The following is a 27,287-nucleotide window of genomic DNA, read 5'->3' on the forward strand; positions in this document are numbered from 1 at the left end:
ATGGAGAGCGGCAATGAGGGCCGCCTGGACGCCGCCGCCTTCCTCGGGGCCTGGCGGCGCTGCGACGGCGACGGCAAGTGGGGACACGCTGGGGGAGCGGCTGAGGGGGCGGGGGTGCTGTCCCGGTGGGTGCCGTGCGGGGGTCTGCCCGTGTGGGGGACAGGGGGACCGCCGGGGTGCGTGTGAGGGTGGGTGCAGTGTGGGTGCCTGCCCTTGTGTATGGCTTGCTTGTTTATGTCCGAGCTTCACCCTCACGAGGTCCTGCAGCTCCTTTCGACCATCCCTATTCTTCCTTACCATTAACATCACAGCTGTAAATCCCCCTTTTCACCCCAAAAGCTTTCCGCTTTTCGTCGCTTCCCCGTTTCATCTGCTGTTCTCTCTTTCGGYCCCGGTTTGTGGATTTGTTTTTGTTTCTGAAAAGTTTTCTGTAAGGAAAACTCTGAAGGGAGCCCCGCAGCKGCACCCAGCCCTCGCACAGAAGCGAACAGGTGAAATTGCACAGGGCATGGGACTCCTCTGAGCGGGCAGGGCACCCACCTCTGATCCTGACCGTGAAGCCTTGGGCTCCCTGCATGCAGCCCAKGACATGGTTCCTGGAACTCGGGCAGTACTCCTGACCATTAATATATTTGCTTTTTGTTTAGACAATGGTTACATAGAAGGGAAGGAGCTTGACAWTTTTTTTCATCATCTCCTGGAGAAACTGGGACCAGAAGTAAGTATTATGCTGTGTTAGCTGTGCATCAAGTCCAAGGAAAAAGTTAAGCTGAGAGATGATTTGTGTTTGTTGTTCCCTGATTGCTGGCTTCCCTAGTAATCCCGAGGTGAAGAGCTTTTCTCTTGGCAACAGAGTGGCATTTAAGCAGGTACAACAAGAAGTGCAGTCACCTGAGCAGTGTGATCAGTTATTTCCAGCCCAACAGCTGCTGGTCGAGGTGAGATCGCAGTTGGCAGCCGCTGAAAGAGCTGGTTGGCRGCATGGAGAGAAGATAATTTACTGTTGTTGAGTAGAAACAAGTGAAAAAAGCACAGGCACAYAGCCTGGCTGGCTGAGAGGGAGGCCAATGTTCATGGTTTATTTATTCAAGCCTGTGCTGAATAGTTTTATTAATGTGATAGGTTTCTTTCCCAGGTCAATTTTTAACAAATAAACTGTCATTAATTTTAAATGGTGCTTAGGAAGAAAGCTTATGTCTATATTGCCACAAATGGCTAGAAGCCAAATGAGAGTCAATTCTGTTGCTTCTAAGATCCAGATTTGGCTCCCCAGTGTTTCTGGGTTTCTTCCCTGTTTTTTGATAGCATTTCCCCTCTCTCACTCTCTGCATCTCAGTACAACCAGAAGTTGCACGACAGTCTATAGGGGCTGGTTTCCTTAACTCCAGATCATSCATTGCCTGTGAATGTCACCTCCAGTGAAGGAGAAATACTGCCACTTAGGCCAGCACTCAGAAGTATACAAAGAATATGTTAATGTTTTCACTACATAGCATGTGCCCAGATAGCATAAGGAGGAAACATCTTCCATATGGAAGGAGAAGGTGTGCCAAAAGCCAGAAATGAAACAAATCCTTTAAGCAAAAAGTAATTAATGAAGAGAGAAAAGGTAGCTGATAAAGAGCATAAATCCATGAGTATCAAGTGTAAAATCAAAATTGCACTTACATGCCAATTAGTATTCCTGGATCTTCAGGGCCAAAATTAAAAAAATAAAAAAAAATAAAAGAAAAAAGGAGAAATAGAAACTGTGAGTCATTTTTAAGCATGTTTTTATTTAATTTGCAAGTAAATTTGAATTGAAATATTGGCAGTGTCTGGAGAAATGTCTTTCAGAGCATGGATGGCTAGATGAACAGATARGCATGTGAAAAGACTTCAAACAAATCAAAAAAGATTCAGCAATAAGAATCTTTAGGGACAGAAAAGCTGATTTAGAGAGAAATCAGAAAGCTCGTGATTGTTTTACCCAGGAACAAAAGGTGAAATTGGGAGCTGCTRGTCTTGGGGTACTGAATCAGCAGCACAAAGCATGCTCAAACAAACTCAGTGACAGCAAACATGAGATGTTGAAGGAGACTCTTAAAATGAGGCTGCAGAGCTCAGTGCTGCACTGGGTACCTGCAGCAAGGGACCTCCAAGGGAGCTCTCTGGAGTGAGCTGCAAATAGCAGTAAAACAGAGGGTTAAGCAGGCATCTCATGCTGCAGGCAGCTTCCTAAGAATGGGAGTATTAAACCCCAGTATTACCCATAACTATCCTTGTGCATCCTTCATATGAGGTTCTGGGGCAGCACCACACCAGCTGAGTTGCAAACCCAATGTGTTACAGCAGTTTTTGTGGTCTTGCTGATATCRATGTGAGCTCCATTACATTGTGTCAGTTACCAGTGCACAGAACTTGCAAAATGAGGGCTTTCTAGCAATAAACTTCCTGCTTTAAGAAATCAGTAATAYTTTTGCCTGTTAGAAGTCCCTACTTGGGTGACTCCAGCTTAACTCAGCACCCTGATCCAGCTTGTGTCTTCTTTGCTTCTGCTATCTAAGTTTTGCCATTAAAAGAAATAGCTTAACAAACTGAATAGAAAAAGAAACTACTCGCTCTCCTCCTATTAAATAGAAGAAACAAGCTGATTCTGGAATACAATGCTCACTAACTTTCAGGATGCTCAGGCAGGGTCTCAARTGCTTTTGGTTTTTTCCCCTCTAGCTTTCTTGTGTAATTTTGGCAATATTTCCACCCTGGTAATATTGGAGACAAAGCTACATGGCAGGCAGCAGGTAGAGCAGGCTGTCTTTGTGGCAGAAAACCCAAGGGGGGCTTTGTTCTGGGAGGCTGAGAGCAGTCCTCTGCCCACTCCCCTGGGTGTGGGGATCACTTGTTGCACCAGATTAAACAAAGCTCTCTACTACCTTTGTACAATGAGTTTGTCTAACAACATTGAGCTGTTGTTATCTTTCTCACATGATTTATTTTGTACAGGCTTGTGATTATAGCAGGAGGGCTAAAGGGTCCCCTCTGCATTGGTTTTACTGCCCTACWGAAAAAAAGTGTCCTCCATGATAGAAGCAGTGAGCTGGGATGAGCATCTCTGCTGTACCACTCATCGTGACCTTTACTCCTTTGAGTTCTTAATGTCTCTGCTTCCTTGCATAGTAAAAGGGGGAGAAAGCAATACACTGCATAACTTACAGATATGTCACAAGGATTAATTAGTGACTGTGTCTGAAGTGCCACACAAGTGATAAATAATGTTATCAGCACTGGAAGTTGTCTCTGCTTGAATAGAGAATGGCTTCATAATTATATTTTTTCAGCCTGCACTCTCTAAGCTGTTATTTTTCTTAATGACCACTATGGTTCTTCAGCTCTGTTTTTCTTCCCAACTACTCTGCAGCATCCCCAGCTGATAYTAAATGCCAGGGGATGGGAGCAGCTGGGAAAACAATGCAAAAAGGAGCCTGTTGGGAAGCTGAGACACAGCACTTCCTGACAACTCTGAGCAAGGAAAAAACTTGTAAGAGCATGCAGTGATGGAGGCCAATTCATTGTCTTCTATTGAATCATCARCAATTGAGGGGGAAAGGGAAAATTTTGCAACAAAGGTAGACCTGTAGTAAACCAACCAAATCCCAGATGTTAATTCCTGTCACTTCTCCTCCAGCAATGGGTKATTGCTGGAGGCATTTGGACAATGCACTTAATAACATGCTATAACTTTTGTCCAGCCCCAAAGTGGTCAGACAATTAGACTAGATGGCTGTGGGACCCTTCCAACTGGAATATTCTAGTCTAGTCTAGTCTATTATGTTTTATCCCATTCCTAAGAAACGCCTTCAGTTTCTAGGTGTGTGTAATTCAGCCTCACACCAGCATTACATTTTTGAGCTGCTGGTATTATCCASCTTGTCCAGTCTCTTAACATTCCTGTGACTTCTCTCTAACCATTTGAGCCTCCAGCTTCCAACCTCCTACTGCATGGCTGMTGTGAGCTGCCTGGGCTCTCTTCTGCTCCTTCATAAACCTCTTTCTTCTACATTATGGCCCTCTTTTCCATGCATTTTCTACAAGTTTTTATACTGAGGTGAAAGTTCAGTGGAAAGGGCAGTTTCTTTCAGCATCAAAGAATTAATTTTATTAGAACAGGAACTACAGCCCCTGCATTTATCYCATATATTCCTGTACATCTTTCTTTCTGTTTCAAGACCATTTGGGATCTTCTTACTTTTTTTCTGTAGTGCTAATGAAGCTCTATGTATGCTCTCATAATAATTAGATAAGAATTTGGTAGAGGAATGATATAAATTTTGGGGTTAGATTACTGATGGTTTCTATAAAACCAATGATGTCTTGACAGATGTGGAGAGAAATGCGCATTGCCATAAGACTTTCTCAGAAAGGTATTTCACTTTGCTTAAATTGTACTCAAATTAGATAGAAGACTTTYAGATAAAGGATGGTTGCCTTCACTTAACTGTAAGTGTGTAGGAGACCACAAAAATTGTTGAAGTATATATTTGATCAGACAAGACAGGTATTAGCCTTGTTATWATCCCTCCTGCCTGAAAACCACATGGATAGTTATGACTGGAAGGGATTGAAGTTAATCTTMCAGAGCTCACTCTGAGCAGCCATTAAGGATTTGTCTTTGCTTTTTATTTCCAAAGAATAGAAGCACCCTCCAGCTACTCTTGCACTTCATCCTTGCCTTGCACACTGCATTGTCTATCTAAATAATGTGTATAATTTAGTATGGTCAGGAATGCAACAGCTAGTCAAATAAAATTCAATGGCCAAAATATCAGCCAGCCTCAAAGACATCCAAAGCAGAACTTCCCCTATGTTTTGCCACCCCAAGAGACCTAAGATCGCTGGCACCAACAGGTCAACAGCAAGAAGACCCCTAGCAGAAAGCAATCAGCTTGCATCCATATCCAGACTACTTCAGAATTCTAACCCCCAGGTAATCCTGGCTATTTAAATATTAGGAAGGAATTCTTTACTGTCAGAGCAGAGAGACACTGGAACAGGTTACCYAAAGAAGCTGTGGATGCCCCATCCCTGGAAGTGTTCAAAGCCAGGTTGGATGGGGCTTTGAACAACCTGGTCTAGGGGAAGGTGTTGGAACTGGATGATCTTTGAAGTTCCTTTCAACMCAAACCATTCTCTCTTTCTGTTTATTAGCAAATAGAGTAATTTCTTTAGGTGGGGCTTTTATCAGCTTTGATGAGCCTGGCCATTTCTTTTCCCTGTTCCTCTACATTAAAGTATGGAAGTGCCTTGAAGTGTTTCTTAATGCAAGCTCAACATGCCCTTGGTAAAAAATACGCAATTTTCTTTCATCTCCCAAATGCACATCAAACAACTTACAGCCTAGCAGAAAGGACAGAACAAAGAACCTGTCCAAAGCCTAACCACAAAATCATGATGGTACAAGAAAGGCTGCAGTAGCCTTTGTTGGATGCTGGTGTCTACTACAGAAAAAAAAAATCATTCCTGTATTTGTGCAGATGAGAGTTAAAATGCACTGTAAGATGACAGGATAAGTGCTCATCCATTGTAGTGTGCAGGAATACAGTAAATCCTAACCAAAATCCTTATCAAAGCACAGGGCTGAATTCTCAAGTGATAGCARTGAAGTTAAGTGAGCATAATCGGCCCAAAGGAGAAATTGGCCCTGGAGATATAGGGTGATATCCCACAATTATACATGCAATCTGATCCACAACTGCATGGGGAAAACAAAGTCAATCATGAGATTAGTTTTTATAATGAAGAAAYGTTTGGCCCAAAAATGAAAGGTTCATCTTCTAAAGTCAAAGTGTATGTTACCAGTGTCTCTCATCTGGTCCTTGCTGGCCTCATATCTGTACTTTGTGTCTTTTGGCATGATAATAGTTATTGATTTTGTTTTCCGACTCTCTTTCTTGGCAAACACAATTTATTTTCATAGRTCTTGTAGGAACTCGATATCTGTGGGACCCTTGGCCTTTCAATCATATTTGGCTGAAACATTAGAAGATATGTGTGCTTGATCCAGCATTTCTGGGGTTCTCTAGGGTTTTTTTTCTCAAGAAATAGAGTATAATTGTCACTTAAATGTAATTTCATCTTTTTTTTATGCCCTTATCGATATAGTGGCTTTCTTCTAAAACCACATCAAGAGGGAAAAATACATCAGTTTATAACAGGATTGTCTTGACCAGCAGGAATTAAATGAGATATCCCATTTCACCAAGTAGCAAAGGCTCTGCAGTGCTCCATAAATTCTCTTTTTGCCCCCACAAATCAAATGACTCATAGTTGTGTTTTCATCAAGGCAAACTTCTGCCAAGCACATGAAACCCTTAAGGAGCAAAAATTTAATTAGTCAGCCTGAGGCAAAAAGTGCAACAATATAAAAGGAATGGACTAACAAAGCAGACAGATTATAGCCAGGTTTCCAAACAATCATAACCAGCCATGACATAGAAATTAAATGCTGTAGAAATTTTAAAAATATGTGCTCATGCCCTTTCTGTGATTACAAACACTATTAAAAACCAGGTTACCTTTGTGATGCTAAATATTTCTAAAATGTTTTCCCAAAGGGAAGATGGAGACTGAACACAGAAAGGAAAAAGGCAGAAAATTCATTAGTTATGGCAACTCGAAACACAGAAGCTTTTCTCTATAAAGTTCTGTGGAAGAGCCTCCACAGTAAGAAATTTACTTGTTAACCCTGAGAAATATGTGAACAAAGTCATGGCAATATTTTAAACTGTGTTCTTTTATGAGAATAAAAATGACATGGCTTTCTCCTCATGGTAAGTAGTAAGGATTTCTTTCCTGGCTGGACAGTGAGAACACACAGCAGCCCTTGGAAACCACACAGCATCCACAAACTCGGGGAGGTGCATGCACCAGGGAAAAGAAGGAATTACAAGAAAATCTTCTCTGTACAGGCAGTGACTGGAAAGGATGCAACAACATTCACTTAAACCTTCACAAAAGGAAAAGCTTTGCAAACCTTTGAAAATGATTAAGGGTCTGTTGCTTGAGAGAAGCAACATAATCAAGACAGCACTCTCTGATGAAGAAAGATGTGCTCAGCTGCAGACGTTTACTTGCTGGAAAGCCATTTTCCCCCGTTCTCTCTTATGAGACAAGAAGCACATTTTTGTATTCTGCTATTTGTTATGTCATGCTTTAACCCAGCAGGCAGCTCACCCCACACAGCCACTCACTCACTCACTCACTCACTCACTCACTCACTCACTCACTCACTCACTCACTCACTCACTCACTCACTCATGCCCCAGTGGAATGAGAGAGGGAATCAGAAGAGTAAAGTGAGCAACTCATGGATTGAGATAAAGACATTTTAATAGGTAAAGCAAAACCCAAGGGCACAAGCCAAGACAAAACAAAGRATTCATTCACCACTTCCCAGGGGCGGGCAGGTGTTCAGTCATCTCCAGGAAAGTTCCATCATGCTGACTTGGGATGACAAACACCACACTCCAAACATCTTCATTTCCTCCTTCTTCCCCCAGCTCTATATACTGAGAACCACACCATATGGTATGGTTTGGTATATCTTTTGGGTCAGTTGGGGTCAGCTCKCCTGGCTGTGTCCYCTCCMAACTTCTTGTGCACTTCCAGCCTCTTTGCTGGTGAGTCTGAAGATCATGTCCTTGCTTGGACAAGGGGAACAGATCTTGTAGATTATGGGGGTTTCCATCTTTTTAAATGCTTTTGAAATAGAAAGGCAATCAGAGCAAGCTAGTGGTTTGCACCACCAGTAGGTCGATCTCGGAAACCAGGTCTCCCACCCTTAGTTTCTGCTTAGCATATGTCTTAGTTGATCTCTTCTTTTTTCTTGTATTCTAAGCTTTTTCGTAAATATAAAGGTCTCCTTTGAAACATAATGGTTTCAAATGATACATGAGGTGTAGGATTATTAGTGTAAAAATTTGTAATATACAAATAATTTTGTCTTGAACATGCATCTTGGGAAAGCCAGTTTGTGCAGTGTCTTTCATTCTTTATGAATAAAGTCTGGGTTTTGGTAGAATTATTACCAGTTGTGTTTCATAAATAGAATATCTATGAAGAAAGATTGTCCAAATTGAAAAATCCACTGTAGTGTAACCCCTTGGACTAAAAGCTTTTGGAGCTTTGTAAATATCGTAAGTATTCCAGGTGTTTACTTGATGTATCCCATAGTTAAAATTAGTTTATAAAAAAGATGAGGCCATGCTATCTTTATGCAGACAACAGTGTCCCTGCCACAGAAAGCTCAATGAAGTGGTGGCTAGTAGCTGACCCCAAGTTGATCAATAAGCATTTTAACAAATGACTAGTTTGAAAGGCACTRCACACTTTTCAAGTATCAACTATGGTTATTGTTTTGGAAATAACTGATCCTACCAGGCACGGAGGAGGATGATTTCAGAGTACTTTGCAAGCCTATAGAAGTCAGCAACTGCTAGCCTTGCCTAATTCCTAGGAAGTGTCTCAATGTGTCAAGGCACTGTCAGAAGGCAATTTAAATAGCGTGAAGGTGAGTTATAATGCCAAGGGGAAAGAAAACCRAATGCATGTGCTCAGTGATGTGCTRTGCCCTCAATACCTGAGCCCACAGTACTTGCTGGACACCAACTGTGGGAGGGTCCTGCAGCCATGCCCTGGGATCCACTCAGACCCTCCCCAAAGGCCTGCCACCTTGGGTGCMTCTGTGTGGGATCACTGCTGGGTGTTTCATCTCCAAACTGGGAGCTGCCAGCCCTTGGGTGTCACACAGCAAGGATGCACTCCAAAGGCTACATTGCATGAGGCTGCGCACTGAGTAAATTTTTAGAAGTCATCATGCTCTTCTGTCACATTAATAAAAAAGGGAATGTGCAACCTAATGGAGCTTCAATAACAGCTGGGAAAAAAATGAGAAACTGTATTAGAAGACCCTTGAAGGAATAGCTGTAGTCCTTAATCCACCCAGTTGTAGAGATGACAAAAACTTTGAAGAACTTTTATTCAGGCGTTGGGAAGARGTTATTTTCTTACAAAACTTGCTACAAAGGTATGCCACAAAGCAGAGTGGGTAATCCTTTTCCCTTCCTTCTATCCCCTCCGTGAGAGGGCCACCTCTCACACAACTGGGAGAGAAGCCAGAACTTGCTCGTGGGTACTGAGGGCTTAACACTTAATYGCTAAGGCAAGATTAACTAGGTGAGCTTCCCAGCCCAGCCACAAAGTTCATGTGACCAGAAGCCTTTTCACAGGATGAGGAAATTGTATTTAGTGTAGGGCAGTCAGAATGGGTACTCTCATGGTTTCTGCTAAAGAAACGGTGCCTGATGAACCTCAGCATTGTATTTCACYTGTCACAGCAGTGCCTGTCAAAACACATAACCTGACAGGTCTAGAAAACTTCTCTCTATGTATAAATCGATTACAAGGTTGAGCAGATACAAAGGGGATGTCAGTTGCTTGAAATTCTATGCTATTAAYGCAGGAACACTGACAGGGCTTGGTGCCAGGTCTTAAACCAGCTGACAGGCAATAATAAGCAACAATCTAATTCCACTGACACCTTTCAAGGCTGATGATCTAATGAACTGCAGAGATGTCATTCAAAGATAAGGATATCTTCCTGAAAAGCAAGCTGAAAACAAGCAARATGGAAACTGGTGTTACACACTCTTGAACAGAACCAAACCCCAGTGATATAGAGTTGGCTAAAGAARCAGGTGTCACTGAAATATTTTGGGGTTTCCAAACACTACTCTTCCAACTGAAARCTTAATAGCTACAAAGATATGTATAGGACTTATTTCCAAAAATTCATCCACAGTGGTGTGTCTGTGGGCTTTTAAAATCATTACCCCTAACTGTAAGGATGTGATGATTGTGGTGATTACCTATGAGTAAGGAGAGATTTCCTCCAGGAGTGTCTTCTAGTGCCCTCAGCAATTTTCATGCACTTTTTTTCCCGATGGCAGAGCACCATCACAGAAGAAAAAGTTCAGAGGATGAAGGAGCAATTCATGTCTGTCTACRATGTCACCACAGATGGACGCTTGCAAATCCAGGAGGTATCTCTATCCAATCCCAGCCCAGGATTTCTTTTATAGAGGGAAGAATTAGAAGAGACTTTCTATAGGGTCTGTAGGAATAGGACAAGGGGTAATGGTTTTAAACTGAAAGAGGGTAGATTAAGAGTAGATTAAGGAAGACTTTTTTTTTAATGAGGGTGGTAAGGACTGGAAGGGGTTTCCCAGGGAGTTGGTTGATGCCCCATCAAAGGTCAGATTGGGTGGGGCTCTGAACAATTTGATCTAGTTGAAGATGTGCCTCTCCATTGCATGRGTTTGGATTGGATGACCTTTAAAGGTCCCTTCCAACCCAGACCATTCTATGATTCTAAGACCTAGGAGATCTGGGAGATTGAGCTTGGGTGTGGAGGAAGTGACTCACGGGGTATTACATTCGCCAGATCTCTTGGTCTGGAGTTTATTTCCAGGGGAGAAACATGCCAATATTTCACATATTGGCTCAGTAGCCACCCAAGTGTTTTATTTTCTTTACTGTCATGGBGTGGGTTTGTTTTTTAGTTGTGGGTGTTTTTTCTGATGTTTTTTATCCAGCTTGCAAACATGATCTTGCCGGATGACGAGAACTTCCTACTACTTTTCCGACGGGAAACTCCCTTGGACAACAGTGTGGAATTCATGCGGGTCTGTATCTCCACATCRCCACCTCCCCTTGCACACCAACAGCTTCTTCAACACCAGCCCTGCTGCCCTCTGTAGAACACGGCATGGGAAATAGATGGGTATTGTTCAAGCAAAACATGTTCAGACCTGTTCAGGTGGAGAAGGTTTGACATTATTTACACCWGCAAAAGAGAGGTGTGCTGGCTGGGACTGGAGCAAGGGTACCCAGAGAGTTCATTACACTTCCCAAATGCTCTCAGCCGCCTATCAGTCATGCCACCACGACAAAACCTCCCCACTCATAAATTCACCCCTCCAGCTCCTCACCTGCAGCACAGCATAGATCAAGAGGTCAGACCGGGCACATTTTAAGCCCCATTTAGTCTTGAAACATTAGACTGTCAGAGGAAACCTCCATACTTGGTCAACAAGCCCATATAACTTTTCCCAGTCTTCCTCTGATCTTTGCCCCTAAATATCCCAGCACAGAATTTTAATTTTTCCAAGACTACATGCAGTTACTTTTATTTCACATGGAAGCTGGGATTTCTGCAGATCAATGGCCAGTTGTGTGCGGCCTTGACTGAGGGCAATGAAAGAAGCTGCATGTACAAATTAGGTAAGAAATGCAAAGCAGTTTCTTAGTATTGTCTTCCTTTTATAGACAGTGTGTTTGCATTAAACATGTAATAGCAGCATGTAGTATATACAGCATCCAAGTATGAGTAAGAGCTATTGTGTGAAAAGTTTATTTCATTTMATCTACAATTAATTATGTGTTGGATAATGCAACAGCTTGCTCATTATGGAAGTTCTGCTTTGAATCTTCACAATCTATCACCAAGCAGATGAGTAACTGCAATATTTATGTGCTCGTATCAATCCATCCCCATTCAGATCTGGCGCAGTTATGATGCTGACAGCAGTGGATTTATTTCAGCTGGTGAACTCAAAGTAAGTTATTCCAACAAATCTCTTTGGGCTTGACCTACAGCTCATCRATGCCAATGGAAGCTCTTTCATCAGCTTTACCAATCTGCTGCCTTTTCACGTGGTTGACAAATGGTGTTTCTGGGTTGTTCATAAAGAGTTTAAGGACTGGTGCATTCTGGCATGGTCTCAGGGCCCTGCAGGAGGGAGGATGGTTTGCTGTTGCCCTTGATGTCCTGCTTACCCCTAGCCTCATCCCATGACCCCAGTTGTCTTTACAACCCGGAGGCATCCAGTGAGCCCCACAAACGATACCCTCCCCTTGGTTTTGCACATGTGCCCCTGCCAGCTAAACAGAGCCAAAACCATTGTGTTTTATCCATGGGATTTCTTCACAATCTCATCCTGAACCTGCAGATTTTCTGAACACTGATTTCTTGTTAAAGCTCAGSCTATTGAGGCAAGAGCCTGTTCAGAATCCATAACTCAAATACTTCGAGCCAGCAAGCACAAAACTTCCATCAATTGGGCTGCAGACCATGTGCTGAAGTCTTAGTGGGTGGCTTCAGCCCATGTCCCAGCAAARATGTAAGAGAATGCTTAAGTATTTTGCTGAATGGTAAATATTTTGATTTGAGATCAATTAGCAAGTATTGTAGGACTTATGTTATCTGTTACTTATTCTGTGAGTTAATTAAGACTCATTCCATTATGCTTACTCTGGGGAAATTTGGTTATTTTCTAATTTATTCGAAAAAACATGTTTCAGCTGAAAAGATTTGAACTTTGTCAAACTGAAGACACTAGTACTAGCCAGGAATGTGAAACTAGATTTGTGTRACCCTGCTGAATTTGAATTTAATTTCTTATTGTTATTTCTTGAATTTTTCTAGAGAGTAAAATTTCTCCTTTCTTACTATAGGATTTCCTGCGAGATCTCTTTTTGAAGCATAACAAGATGGTTGCTGAAGTTAAGCTGGAAGAATATACTGATACGATGGTAAGAAAAGATAGTACTAATGTTTAAATCAGACTACAGCCTAAAAGCTTGTTTAGGGTCAATGTCTGTAGGACTATAAAAGCCCTCTTAAAAGGTGTGTCAGAGATCCATGTGAGAATTTAGCACATACTGCTGCTGACAGTTCTTTGCACTGGACATCAGCTGTGGCAGCATTTCAAATATTTTTGCTTAGAGTTGAACTATTTCCTATGAAAAAAGAGCTTGACTCTACACTAAAGAAGGCTGAGCTCTTAACCCCTTTAAATAGAGGTGAAGTGTGTCCTTCTTCAGTGTATGTTCAGCCTCAGCCAGATGCCCARTTCATTCACTTCCTCCTTYCCTCCCTCCCTCCTAGCAAAWYCTTTTGCTYCCAAGATATGCATGTATCTGGCTTTTCTGCTYTGCAAAGCCCAGCAAGCCTTGCTGGCCCCCTGCTGCTTCCCTGAAAGACTGGGAGGCTGAAAGTTTAAATTCTCCACCTGGCTTATCACAATGCAGCTTTTATACTGCAATCAACAACATAATATTTGGTGTAGGTTTAGCATCAGTCACCTGGATTTCAGAGTAACTTATTATGTCTAAACATCTAAAAACAAGAAAAGAAGGAAAAAAAAATCTCATTTTGATGTCATTCTCAAGGGGGTAATTTGAATTCCACTAGCAGACATCTATCACTGCAATTTTCTAAATGGCTTTCAGATGAGGCTGCCTTGTTTCTTGGCACAAAATCTGTGTTTGTACCTAAAAACCAGCTTGGTATGCAAGCAAACAAGGAGCTGCCCACATATTTTGCAATACCATGTTTTGTATTCATGATGTATGTGTGCCTAGAAATGTGACCCGTTAGAGCAATGTGAGAAACTGTACCATTACAAAGAGTGTATTTTTTCATATTTTAAGACAGTGAAGAGAGAGGAATGACAGCTGTGGAAATTATTTTCCAGCTGGCAGAGCTTGGAAACAACAAAAACCCAGAAGTTACAGTGAGGACAGCAATCTTTCTGGTAGCATTTGCTGGTAGCAAATAGGTTTCATTCTGCTGCATTAAGGTTTCCATCCTGGGTGCTTAATCTCTGATCAGGTGTTGGGGCATAGCTGTTCTGAAACTTGTAGACAGTAGGTGGTTCATTTCCTCAACTCCTCTCCCTTCCCCTTAATTCCCCAAGATTTGTGATTCCACTACCCCAGTGCAGCTAGGTATCAATGCAACCCAGGGCTGAGAGCCAGGAGGTCTGGTTTCTATTCCCGTGGTTTCTTGTAAAATGGCTTTGTGTCTCCAGAGAGACASTTTAGTCTCCATGTTATAAGATTTGATCTGGCAAAGGGGATGCTTTGTATATCTGGGGAAATCTATGATCTGAAATGCAAATCTGGCTCCTGAGGACAAAGTTTGCCAAGCTGCAATGCCAAAAGGATCAGGGATGTTAATGGTTATTAGAAAATGACAATATGGCAGATGTTTTTTTCCTTACAATTCTTTTCTCTAAGCTGAAGATCAAGGATGTTTATAAACACACCTGATTCCAAAAGTTAAGGCAGGGTGTGAAATTACCACAGGCATGATTTTACCCTGTGATATTCTGGAATAAAACAGAGGATATGAGTTCTGTGTAAAGCATTGTACAAAGTATCCACATGGGCAGTATCCTATAGCATCAGATACATTGTACAAATGATTGCATAGGAACTTACCTATGTAAGTTCTATCTAAGTAAGAAGTTTTAAGTAAGAAGGCAGAATTTGAAGGAGAGAAGAAAGATTCAGCCTTGCATTTGCAGGGCTGAATTAAAGAGGGAGAAGTGACTCGAGCAAAAATTTGATGTCAGGGTCCAGGGCAATGGCAACCTTTTGCTTTCTCTCTCTGCTTTCCAYGTGGAGTGAGGAGCTGCTGGTGTGCAGCTGCTGGAGTCTCATTGCCACCGGACTCTGCCACCGTCACCACTGTTTGGGATAAGGGGTTCAGTGGTCCATCCATTTTTTTTGTGACAACAGGCTTTCTGTTGTACATTTAGTAAACAGCAGCAGCGATTCCTTTACTGCAGACTGGACATACTTATATTTCTCTCACCWATTGCTTTGCTCCCACCCTTTTATCTTTTTAGGGCACAAAGTCCTTGGGACCTGAACCATTTCTGCTTCACACAAGTACAGGGTCTCTCAGGGTGGCCTGTCTATCCAACTCAGGGTATTCAAGGGCTAATGTAATTATTATTCAGWTGAAACAAGCTGTGTCCCAAGGAGCTGTAAACCCATCTGTCTCCACAGGAATATACTCTTCCCTGCCCTTTTTTCTATATATGCACAGTTGCCTGCACACATCTTAAGTGGCTRCTGATATCCTGAGTGGACCCTAGGGCCTTCTGGAGATAAAGAGGTAAAGGCAGAAACTATAATTTTAAAGAAGCTAGCCCAGGCTTGAGAAAAAAAAAAAAAAAGGCAGCATTTTATGATTCTATGCTGGGTGTTTGTAGTTTGTGAGCAGTGTGAGCTGATATTATATAAACCAACCAGGGCATGCTAAATTCTTGTCTCTTGTGCTGCTATGTATGATCTCATACCACATTTAAAAAAAATAGGGTGAGAAGAGGGAGAGAGTATTTCTTTTGGAAGAGATTGGTTGTCTCTGGAAAAGAACATCACTTTATCAGGTTGCTTAGCAGCCACTTCTTAMGAGGCTATTCTGTTTCCTTGTGACCTTGACATCCTTTCTTCAGAGAACACTGATACAGATCAGGGATTTGATGAACAAGTGATGAACACTTCTAAAGAAAACAGGTAGCGAACACATCGCCATTGCACAAGCTCTGTGAGTCTGCTAAATCAAATCTTAAAGAGCACTAAAGCCACTGGGGAAAATCACAAAAAATATTTGTGTTCTCAAGACTGTTCATGGGGGAATTAGAGTGAAAATGCTGTGCTGAGGAAGCCCCTCTGTAGGCATTGTTCTTTTTTTTTTTTCTGTATATATATATATATATATATATATATATATATATATATGTGTGTGTGTGTGTGTGTGTATATATATATATATATATGTGTGTGTGTGTGTGTGTGTGTGTGTGTGTGTATATATATATATATATATATATGTGCATATATATATGTGTGTATATATATATCTTTGTATTAATAGTTGTTAAGTGTGTATTCATAATTATTTATATGCACCCACTTGCATGAGAAGATGTATAGCCAGGTGCAGTTCAGGGTCTCTGAAAACAATCTGTGAGTTTATTGCCTTCTCATGGGCGCTGACCAACAGCTGTGGGCAGGGAGCAAGTTCTTGGAGGTTGAAGTGAAGCCTGGTATTGCTCTGAGCCTCCTGAGAAGAGTCCCCAGGGGTCCTGCAATGTGTGCTATGGGAGACAGAGTGAGCACARCTGAAAATGGATGGAGGGTTTAAATAGCTTGGTGAGAATTTTCTGCCTTCCGGAATTACCAGAAACTGGAGAAATGAAGACCAATTCCCTTGATGCTTCATGATGAGGATACTGACAGTAGAGCAACCTTTTCCAATTCTTCCCACCTCCCCTCAGCCCCCAAAGTCAAGCTGTTGATAGGTTTCTGGGTCCTGATAAAGTTTCAGCTCAGAAATACACATCTCACATAAGCATTTGACAACATTTTTTTGAGAATGACATGTTCCCTACCCGTGCATGCACAAAGTGTGTACCTATGCAGAATATTGTAAATGCCAGGATATGACCTAGATTTAAGATATGGTTTCTGATATATTCCTAGATAGCAGCGTGTTACTTCCAGTTTGTAATCCCAAWGTCTACAAGCTGCATGCAGGGCAGCTCATTTCTGAGTCAAACTCCAGCAAATTAAGTTATATATTCTGTTGAAACAGTGAAACATGCAACACTGACATACACTTTTTTKCATTTCCTTATGTTGATAATGTCAGATACAGCATAAAGCAAACTCCTATAATTTGAGYATTGTTATATTTTAGTAATATGTAAAGACAGTTCTTGCCCAGCCAACACGCCCACCACAGGTAAATATTCTAGGGAGGCAATAATGTAAGTGCAATGACTGAAAACAAGTATTGGTCCTGAAATACAACATTTGAAAGCTTGTAGATGGTGATGACTGAGGATGAAATCTTWACCCCAGAAAAGTCAGTATAGATATTTTTCCCATCTGTAATGGTGCCAAGGTTTTGCTGGACTTATTTGCAAAGATTTTTCTGAGCGYTGAGCTATGTGCCCTGAGCACTTAAGCTGTGGCTAAGGGCTCCTCATCTCAGTGAAGAGGGAAATAAGTTGGCCTCTTGCTGAAGATGGTCTGTGTTCACGAGTATGCATTGTGGGCTACCTTCACTGTACATTGGGTGGATTTTTGGTGCTTTTGTGGCTGCTGCCTGTCCCCTTGCAAGGACARTGCCAGAGTCTCAGTGTGGTCAGTTCCATGGCTGTGAAAGTCTATCTGCTCTCAGTGCTAATACCAATGTACTTACACAGGGGAATAAAAGCCAGAGCACAGAAAATTCAGGCGATTTACACCCTTAGCACCTTACTAGTCGAGCTAGCTTATCTTTGTTAACAAAATCTGTTATGACCACCAAAGAAATAGTGTAATAATAGAAAGAGAAATATTTATTGTAGTGAAAAAGGCCTAAACAGAGTTTGCTGTTTGTGAACACACTGAGCAAACTTCCCAAAGCTCTAGAAATACAGTAGGAATGGAGTTTGGCCTATAAGATTGGTTGCCTAAAGAACAGTCTTTGCACATCCCTTCTCCCCCTGGTAGTGGTCCATGCTGGCCTCCCTCCCTGGCAATTCTCCGAGGATGCTGAGGGGACCCACAAAGCTGATGAAMACAAATCTGCCTCCTATGTCCCTTCTCAATTTAATGCCAACTGCTGCTCCAGTTCTGCACCACACTTGCTGTAGCGTAAGCCGCGGGAAGCAGAAAATCCCATTTAAGCTTAAACTTCATTTCTGAAGATCAAACCAAACAGAACTTAGGAGCCTGCAGGCTTTTGAAAACCCCARCAGATAATGCCTTGGTCTCTTAGGAATCAAAACACATAAATCCTATGCTAAAGGACTTGTCCATGTGAGACAGGTGATCTGGCTGGGCAGGCCACTGAGCTTTTGTCCTAAAGGTAACTTGAGGCCACAGGTCTCTCCTGCCACTCTGCAAGTGCCTATGTGACCCCATCCTTTCCTAAAGGAAGAGGCCATAGGTAGTCCAGTAGCTTGGGCTATTGCCTATCTTTGTACAGTCTCAATAACCTCTGTACTCACTGGACAACTTTTGTTTCAGCTGTGGGACAGAGGTGTCCATGATATATATATATTAAAATTCATTTGTGAGAGGAGGAGGTCAAAAGGTCAAACAAAACTTACTCTTTCAGTGTCCCACTTTTTGACACACAAAGAAAGAGAACCAGAGAAAGTATAAAAGCAGTTTTTAGTGAGTCTGCTGATCATAGAACTGTTTGTTTTGCTTGTTTACTTCTTTCCTTATCTCTGTCATGGAAAAGAATTCTGATTTATAGTCTTATTTTGCTCTTCAAAGAATGTGTGTGTTTGTCATAATGTGGTGTTTCAGTGGCTTTCTTTACAACACTGGTCTGGGAAAGCAGAGATATTTCCTTTCCGGAATTAAAAGCCGATGGCAGTTTTGATTTTGCACCTTAAAAAAAATGGAGATGCAATGCTCTTATTTGAAAACCAAGCTCTTACATATTCCCTGTCTGCCTCAGAGTACCTCAGAGTACATTCAAACAAACAGAGGGTGTGCCCTTGGTGCACTGCCATTAAAATGTCAGTGAATTAATTTGTGCAAACACTTTAAAACATGGGGTASCTTGACAGTAAAGGAAATGCATCATTTCATAAAGCATACTGCTAGATGCAACAAAGCTTTTAGTAAAATTGAGTGCTATTTAAACATGTCAGACCTTGTCCTTATCCACATTGAGATGTTTCATATCAGCCTGGCAGCGTAAATATACCTTTCAAGAGTGTAAACTGAAAATCCATCAAATTTAATATATCAAGATGGTGTGTGAAGGCAAAAGTTTAAATTAGAAACAACCTCATAACCATTTCAATTATCTGTTTCTCCCATGATGTATGCTTTGTCACATGGGGTAGGTACCCTCTGTCATTCTTTGTGTACTCATGCACAAATTAGCAGATCAGATCAAACACTCACATGCTTGAAACTTGAAAGTTTAATTAAAAAACGTTTCCCCAGGCTGTTCCCAAGTAATGCAGCACACGATTGCCATGTAGTGGGTATGCATGAGCTCCACTTGTCCAGATAACAGGATTAGGTCTATCTTATTAGCTGTGGTACCTGAACTAATTCAGTGAACRCCAGCCCATCTTCCTTGCATGTTTTCCATTTTCATGTGTTAGTCACTGGGCAAGAATTAGCATGGCCTAGCTCTTCCACCCAGACTTTTATTTTCTTTGTGTTGACAGGTATGGCCCATCAAAACATTGTGTATGTTTGAGAATTGTATTCAGAGTAGTTGTGGCAGAAGAAGGCCAAACAAATAGAAACACAAAGATTCTCTCTTGCAGAGCTGAGTGCAGGAGGTCAGGGAGGAGGGCTGGTTAGCTGTGAGTAGACATGGTCAACCATTGAAAATTTAATATCAAGCTCAAAGATGGGGTGCAAGAGAAGGATGTTTCCTTTCATTAAGCTCTCCACTAAGGAGTTAATGATCTCTCTATTAAATGTGTTTTAATAGGGTCTACACTGCTTCAGGAATATTGTAAAGGGTTCAGAAATGGGTAGGGTTAAAAACCATATGCTCACGAAATTGATAATGCAGGAGAAAGACTTTCACATCTAAACCACCATCTCTAACCTAGTCTGTTTCATTAAGGATGCACAGAACTCTTCAGCCTCCTACCTATTTGCARCTTTTGAAATGGTGAAAATATGCTGCACCCACAGAGTACAGCAGATGCAGAGCAGGCGGGACACACAAAATCTCAAGGCAAGATCTGTTGGGATGCTTATTCATTTATTCCCTGGAAAACRACATGAGGTTGGAGATGTTTCACTGGAAAAGAGACTTGAGGCTTGCCTATGTGAAATGAAAATTATGCCCTAACACTAGCTCTTGAATAGGAATCCACCAGTTCTGTCTTGGCCCCATAAGCTGCCACCATGGTGTTTATCAGGGAGCTCATTTGGAGATCAGGACATTGGAATCACTGAGCTGAACTTCTCTGAGAAGGTCTGTGTTTGCTTTTTTGAGGCATCACAGGGGCAACACATTTAAATTTGAGGTCTAGGCTGAAGCACCAAATTTTAGTCTCAAGACAGAAATTTTGAGATGCACTGGAAATGGGATAAAACACACTTTCAGGGGCTCAGAAATGTGTAGAAGAATCCAAGCAAAGTTCAAAGACTGCTAAAGGCAGTAAGTTTTAGTTTTRGTAAGGACACTGTATCTTTGTATAAAAGAAAGACCAGTGCCTTCAGCCAGAGCTGCCTTGCCCTGGCAGCCCTGTGTTTCCCACCAAGAGCTGTCCTTTCCCAGCAAATTTGTTCTCTCTCACCTCACCAGCTGCACTGCTTTGTGGTGAGTTCCAACAGAACCATGTGTGTAACTAATGCTCCTTGGTGGTTTAAACCAAGGGATTTAGAGTGACATTTTCAAAAGCACTGAAGTTACTGTTGACCCAAGGACCATGGTATTCCCACCACCCACACGCTGGTACTTTCTCTMGCTATCTGAATAGGGGTTGTCTCCATAAGCTTCCTTTAGGGACCATATTGTAGAGCTGGATGTTGCAAAGTCACCTGTGGTGGAGAGTATGCAAAAGTGAAGTAATAGGGATATTTTTCTCTCTCCTCAAACAACAGACAAAAACAGGTTARGCATTGATGTTCTATTTGGAGAGAGGCTTTTGAAATCTTATCTGAGATTATTTATTTCTAGAAGGAGCATTAATCATGTTCTATGACCTGCAGAATAGCTCCTTTATCAGCCAAGGACTGAAGGCTCAGGTTTATCTCTCTGATGGCAGTTGGAGGCTGTCATTGCAAGGACATTTCTCCCCTTGGTGGTGCTAGCAAAGGCAGCTTCTGCTCCTATCCCTTCCTCCAACCTTTGGAGCTCCAGCAGAGACCAGGAAAAAGTGCCACATTGCTGTGGGAGAGCTAATGGGGCAGGAAGCAGCATGCAAGAAGTTAGATCAGTTGGAAAGGAGCAACTTGGACTGATGCRATCAGAGGGAAGTCCTCAGGACATCTTGGCATCTTTATTCATCTCTCCAGCTCTTAAGCAAAGGAAGATYCAGAAGTCTTTCCTCTGTCATTTAGTGGCTCTGCACAGAGCACATGTTTGTCAGAGTCAGTTAAATGGGAAAATGGCTTTCCTTGTGCCACTGAACACCCACATGGCCCTCATGATGTCATTTTTTCAAATATCTCAATMTGGGTCTTCAATCATTCATAGGACTTTTATACTGTCTTTCAGTGGAAGGAAAAGTGAGCCCATACCAAATGCCTCTTCAAAAATCCCACCCAAACCTCAGTAGTGTAAAATACTCTGAATAATAATGGGATACAATCTATTGCAGAATCTCAATCTAAATGTAGGGCTAACCATGGACTTGCTGTCCTCAACATGGCACCTGCCCTTGAGCAAGGGGCAGGGAAGAGGTAGCATTAACAAAATAGGCAAAGAGTCTGCCCCCCCCTGCACCCCCAAATCACCCCAGTGTGGAATATATTTTTTCTAGAACTTTAAGCCATGAGTTATTCAGGTTTGCAGTTCATTAAACACACCCTCCTTTTCCTTGTAACAGACCCTGTTTTGTGCCTCAAAGAGAGATGCAGAACCAAATACAATAAAAAAAATAAATATTTTTTGTTGATGGCTCATCAAAATAATGTTATTCAGGAAAAGGAGAGGATAAGTTTTGAAATCACACAGATTAAGCTCCTGATGTTAGCAGCCTGAAYCTTCTTCTCAGTCTTCGTGTATCCTGACAGCAGGCCCTAAACCAAGCAAACCCAACAGCTTTAGTGGTTTAAAATCCTGACCTAACTGCTGATTAGAAGGTGACATTTGCACCTCAGCTGCTCAGCAGCTACAGCAACAGTCAAAGGTAAGGATGAAATCCAGCTGGAAGTGTTTAGAGGGTTGGCACTTTTTTCAGGGGCCAAGGCAATGTCAGAATTTCGTTTCTGATGGTGTTTGTGGCAGACCTGTGTTATCCCCATGTAAGGTGGGAAGCGAGCGGYGCTGGTATTTGATTGCTTCGGTTTGTTGCTGTCAGAACGCTGGTGGATTTTGCCATTCCCTTGTGCCACCCTTGCACTTGGTGCTAGCACAGGATGCCATGCTGCCCGAGGTTTGAGCAAGCAGARGGGAGGGTACAGGGCAGAGTAAAATGTATATTGGCTTTTTTTGTATGTGTGTTCTCCTCATGACCCATATGTTTTATCTGACTTATTGATTTATAGATGAAAATCTTTGACAAAAACAAAGATGGACGGCTGGACCTGAATGACCTGGCAAGGTAGGATTTAATAATGTTGATGGGGTTTTTCAGCTCACAATGGTAGATCCAGACTAAGTGGTTTTCTCCCTTTAGAGACATGCAGTTGAATTCTACCTCCTTTTGAATTAAATCTGCTCAGATCCCACCTCTCCAACACATGGTCCCCACTGCAATAATCTGAGAATCTAGAGTCAGTGATAGGAGCAATGCCAGGACTTGTCTGTACAGTATCAGTGTGCTCTGGCAGGATCAGGGCTACCTCTGAGATGCTTCCCAGGAGGTGGCAAAGCAACCAGTGGTTTTTTTTATCCAAAAGAAGGATAACAATCCTTTCAAGAGGGTCACAGACATGCATTTATTTTTCATCATAATGTGCAGCAGGGATTGCAAAGCATTTTTACTGCATTTTGAATAATAATAAAGTACCACCACAAAAGAGTTTTGCATTGGCAGTAAGAAAGAATTTGGAGAGTCAAATAAAATGATTGCGAATGAAGCTGGAGATTCAGTCATCAGCCTCTGTCTCTTTTCTGTCCTTGATGCTTCAGARGCTTTTAGACTATTTTCACTGCCTATAGATAGAGAGCATGCTTCTCTCTGTAAAGGTATGTGCTTTGATTGGATAGGACTTTAAATGTGCTTTAAAAGATACTGTCTTAAAACACCAGTTTACATGATAAGCAGAGAGAGTGCTGGTGTGCCACTATTACTTTCTGCTTGGGATGACGACAAATGCCAGCACAAATAACAGCAGTGCATACAGCAGTTCCCTTAGACAATGAAATATATGAGKAGAATCAGAGGCAGGATGGAGAATATCTAAAGGGGGTTGCTGTTACAATTTCCTCTTAAATACAGTTCCCTGGGAATCAGGCCATCTGAGGCTCTTCTCAAGTATGAGCACATTTCTCACACTTCAAATCCCTCCACGTGTGGACACAACTCAGCATGCCCTGTGTCATGGGCTTTAAAAAACCTCAGGGTTAGCAGAGCAGTTGGAGAGAGAAAAGGGTTTATCAGTGCTTGACAGGTTTTAGGAGATGAAAAGAGAGGGCTCCTGCCAGTCTTGGTGCACAGGCCAGTATTACTTTGTCCTTTACTTTTACAACCAGCAAGTCTCCCTCCAACAGAGAGCCATAAATCACTCTTTCTTTAATGCAGCACAGCAATCCAGTTACAAGGAATTACAAGGAATCAGTTTATGAGGACTGTCTGGTAGTTCTTGCTTCAGAAGCTGACACCCYCTGCTTGGCAGGACCACCAGAAATGCTCTGAGAGCAGCAATGGTGCTAATAGGCATGTTTGTGGTGAGYCAAAGGGCACCCTCTGTGTCCCATCAGACAGGGAGGAAGGCATGTGTTCCTRTAACAGCACTCTATAAATAGCCCCACAGGCAATTTTCTTTTTTATAGGCCTATAATCTAACATCCCTTTGCTCTGCAACCAAGGAGAGCTCAGAACAGTTTATGTGCAGATGATAAAGAGAGAAGATCATAATTTAAATCTCTCCATGCAGGATTCTGGCGCTCCAGGAAAATTTCCTTCTACAATTTAAAATGGATGTAAGTAGCACTAATTTTTGATACATTGAWCCTATCTCTCTCAGCTAAGATTCTGGATTCAAACTCAAAATTTTTGCTTTAATTTTTCATTTGTTTTCCTCTCTGTATGTAGGCATGCAGCACGGAAGAAAGGAGGAGAGATTTTGAGAAGATCTTTGCACACTATGACGTTGTGAGTCCTATGAGGCCGCTCATTCCCTTGCACTTTGTAAATGASAGATTTAGTACGTGTTGCTGAGACTTATTCCTCCTGCTGAGTGGTGTTGGAGTCACTCAGGAAAAGCAGCTGTGCCCAAGCCCTTGGCCCATGAGCTCAGATGCCAGAGTAAGAGGGGCAAAGTAAGGACAGAGGGGAGCAGTGCTCAGAGATCTTGTGGCAAGAACCCATTTTGACTTTCCCCATTGCCATAGCCAGTACTACTGCATTAGCAGTTTTCCTACAGGAGATGGAAGGTGGTGGCTTTAGCTCTCTCAGTCTCTGGCAGTTCGGGACCTGCAACACCACCATGTTGAAAAATAAACCCCCTTCCAATACTGAACCCATGGTTGTTTAGGGAGCCTGGCTCCTTTAACTGCTTGTTAGATATCAGCAATTCAGTGCCACTTCTGGCAGTTGCACAACTCCCTTAGGGTGGTGGGAGACATTGGTCCCATTTGGTGGGAAGAGATGGCTTGGGAAAAACAAAGRGGTCYTAGATATTAGGAAGAAATTCTTTACTGTGAAGGTACTGAAGCACTGGARCAGGKTTGCCCAGARAAGCTGTGGATTTCCCTTCCCTAGCCAGGTTGGACAGGGCTCTGAGCAACCTGGGCTAGTGGGAGGTGTCCCTGACCATGGTGAAATGGTTGGAACTAGATGATCTTTAATGTTCCTTCCAATCCAAACCATTTTATGRTTCYATGTACTTTATGCTATTAAGCTTAGTGACTAGTTGGTGGTACTGACCAGTAACGTTGTAGTGTTTTTGGCTCACCGGGGAGTATTGATGTTTATTCCTTCTTTCAGAGTAAAACAGGAGCRCTTGAAGGCCCAGAAGTGGATGGGTTTGTCAAAGACATGATGGAACTTGTCAAGGTATTTTCATAGCTCTGTTTTTTAATGCTCTGTATTTCTTTAAGATCAGTGCTTTTGGAAAACTACGTACAGAGAGAGACTAGTAAGAACATAGAGTCAAATTGTAGTTTGATCATCAGCAGAAAGGAATGTCACAGTCTCAGCATATATACTGTAGAGCATTTCACCATATCACAGAAATTCTGCCTCACAAATTAATACAGAAACTGTAATACAGCAACCTCAGCAACTGTATTTTGAAAGGGTCCATTCTAGTTTGTACTTCAAATTAGGCAGAGGTTACAGCATGACAAACTGTTGACATGGATGAGTCATCACAATTTCTTTCTTCTCTTTTCCCTGTGCATGTGGTTCTCACCATGGTTCATCAGTTTATCTCAAGGGCTGCACTTGAAAACAAATTGAGGACTATCTTTAATCAAGAATACTGTACCTRGTGTGTCTCTTCAGCTTCTGATGGACAGAAGAGTCTGTCTTCATTGGATTGTCTTGAGTTTCCAGATGCAGTCCAAGACAGAGTTTTTGACCCAAGAATCTGATCTTTAGCTTCCTCTGAGCCKGAGCTGTTGCCTTTCCACACAATGTGAGCTGGCACAGGCCTGTCTGTGTTGCCATGTCCATTCAGGAGAGAGCAGAGAATGGCAGCTGTGTGCTGATGGCTGCATGTGTGTGTTCTGGCCATGTAGTATGCAGGGAAGGGTGTGGGGACAGGCAGGAGACTGGATTTGTGCTGTGTGTGGGTGTGTGTAAAGGAGGGTAGTTTGTACTTTACCTAAGGACCTTCATCAGCACTGCCCTTGGACACCACAAGCTGTGCATGTGAATTTGATCCCCTCCTGAGAAAGAAGGAAGCAGAGCAGGCAGTACAGCATTACGATCGTAGAAACTGTGTAGCCTGTGAAATGTGTCTTCAGTACCGATTTGATCCACAACAGATATTTTTACATCACTGACTAGCCTGTAAAATAGGAGTATGCGGAGAGAAATGCCACATCAGTCCTTGCACAGCAGGTTTGAGAGAGGAAACCAGATGAAAGCACATGTCTGGTAGAGCAGGGGTCTGCATTGTACAACTTTTTGAAGTTTTCTTTTACTGATGGCCTTGACTGAGCACAAAAGTCATGGTGTATTTCTATACGGTTACTCACAGTCTCATACCCCTTCTGCTTTTGCAGGGCATCCTTTCCCCATCTTCTGTTTGTTTCCCCGCAACATATGAGCTGATGTGGGATCTTTTGGTCACTCTCCTTCGGGTGGATTTCCCAGTTGCTACATGGTGGGCTGCTTTATAAGCTGGGAAATCGGAAGCATTTTCTCTCTCAGCATTGTTTTTCTCTTTGCCTGCAGCCCAGCATTAGTGGAGTGGACCTGGACAAGTTCCGCCAGATCCTGCTCAACCACTGTGATGTGAACAAGGACGGGAAAATTCAGAAATCTGAACTAGCTTTGTGTCTCGGGCTGAAAATGAACCCATAGCTGGGAAAGTGCTTGKGGTTGTGTTTCCCCAGAAAGATTTGCCTGCTGCTCTTTTTTAGAAGTGTGTCTGTGCTGCTGTGTGAGGGGTGGRGAACTGAGGCACTGTGCTGCTGGGCTGGAGAGTGGGATTTGCACMGGACCCTCCTTGCTCCACCAATTCCTTTGTGGTGTTCACTTGCTGCTGCCCCTTGTGGGTCCCCCCAGCAATGTCTCTGCCCAGCAGCAGATAAGCTGCTCAGAAAAGAGGCTGCTGTTCTTCTGSGCTCATGAAACACTGCCCTGCCTATTCTCCTAGGATAGGAACAAGCATCTCCTCAAAAACATCCCCTCAGTGCTCTCAGAGTGCTACTAAGTGTTTCTGATGGTCATTTTTTATGTGTGAAGTCATTACTTTGGTGAACATTGTGCTTTGTGCATTTAAAACATTGGATGGGTGWCAGTGTATTTGTGCTGAAATAAAATGGCAATTACAGAAATTCAGTAACATCAAAGTTTAYGTGTTATGTACAGAAAGCCATCTGCCACAGGCTGGCAGAGTGTACACAGTAGCCTTTTATGTAAGATGCATCAAATGGCAAGAGGTTTTGTGATGCCTATCAGTTGTGGGGTTTAAATCTGCAATGAAACATGGTAGATTCTTCCCATGGGGRAAATACACACACCAGGAAATAATGTTGCCCTCAGGATGAAGCCACAGAGTAACATCACTTCTGGAGGACACTTCTCTTCTAACCCTATCTGAAATAACCTACAAGGTTTCAACAAACTGGAAAACTGGAAGGACAGAAGCTTGAGAGCAAAACTCCTATACATGCTTGTTTTTTTTTTTTTAATCTGTTAGAGCTGGTAGATACTTGCAACCCTTACTGAATTYAAAGCTTCCTATCACTCCTAGGCCATGAGTATAATCCCAGAGCCCAATGGCAACAGCATCATTTGTGCCACATATTTCCCTATTACAAAGGCTTTGTCTGAATATTCAGAAAGTGTCACACCAACCCTATCATGCCCATATAATGCTTTCTTCATTTCCAAAGAGAAAATTGTGGAGAA

The 27,287-nt window shown here is 42.3% G+C and overlaps 1 protein-coding gene across 1 annotated transcript; it reads left to right on the top strand.

Annotated features, from left to right (window-relative positions):
• Window positions 1-26,553, top strand: SCGN (secretagogin, EF-hand calcium binding protein). The gene is made up of 11 exons (XM_057368308.1): window positions 1-73; window positions 648-718; window positions 9,984-10,076; window positions 10,629-10,718; window positions 11,595-11,651; window positions 12,550-12,627; window positions 22,084-22,139; window positions 23,638-23,683; window positions 23,796-23,855; window positions 24,690-24,758; window positions 26,106-26,553. The coding sequence occupies exons 1-11, from the start codon at window positions 1-3 to the stop codon at window positions 26,232-26,234; spliced, it is 822 nt and encodes a 273-aa protein (XP_057224291.1). The 3' UTR covers window positions 26,235-26,553.
• Window positions 26,554-27,287: the final 734 nt, after the last annotated feature.

Source organism: Malurus melanocephalus, unplaced genomic scaffold (genome assembly GCF_030028575.1).
Source record: "Malurus melanocephalus ecotype Western Australia unplaced genomic scaffold, MMel_1.1 scaffold_90, whole genome shotgun sequence".
Lineage (NCBI taxonomy): Eukaryota > Metazoa > Chordata > Aves > Passeriformes > Maluridae > Malurus > Malurus melanocephalus.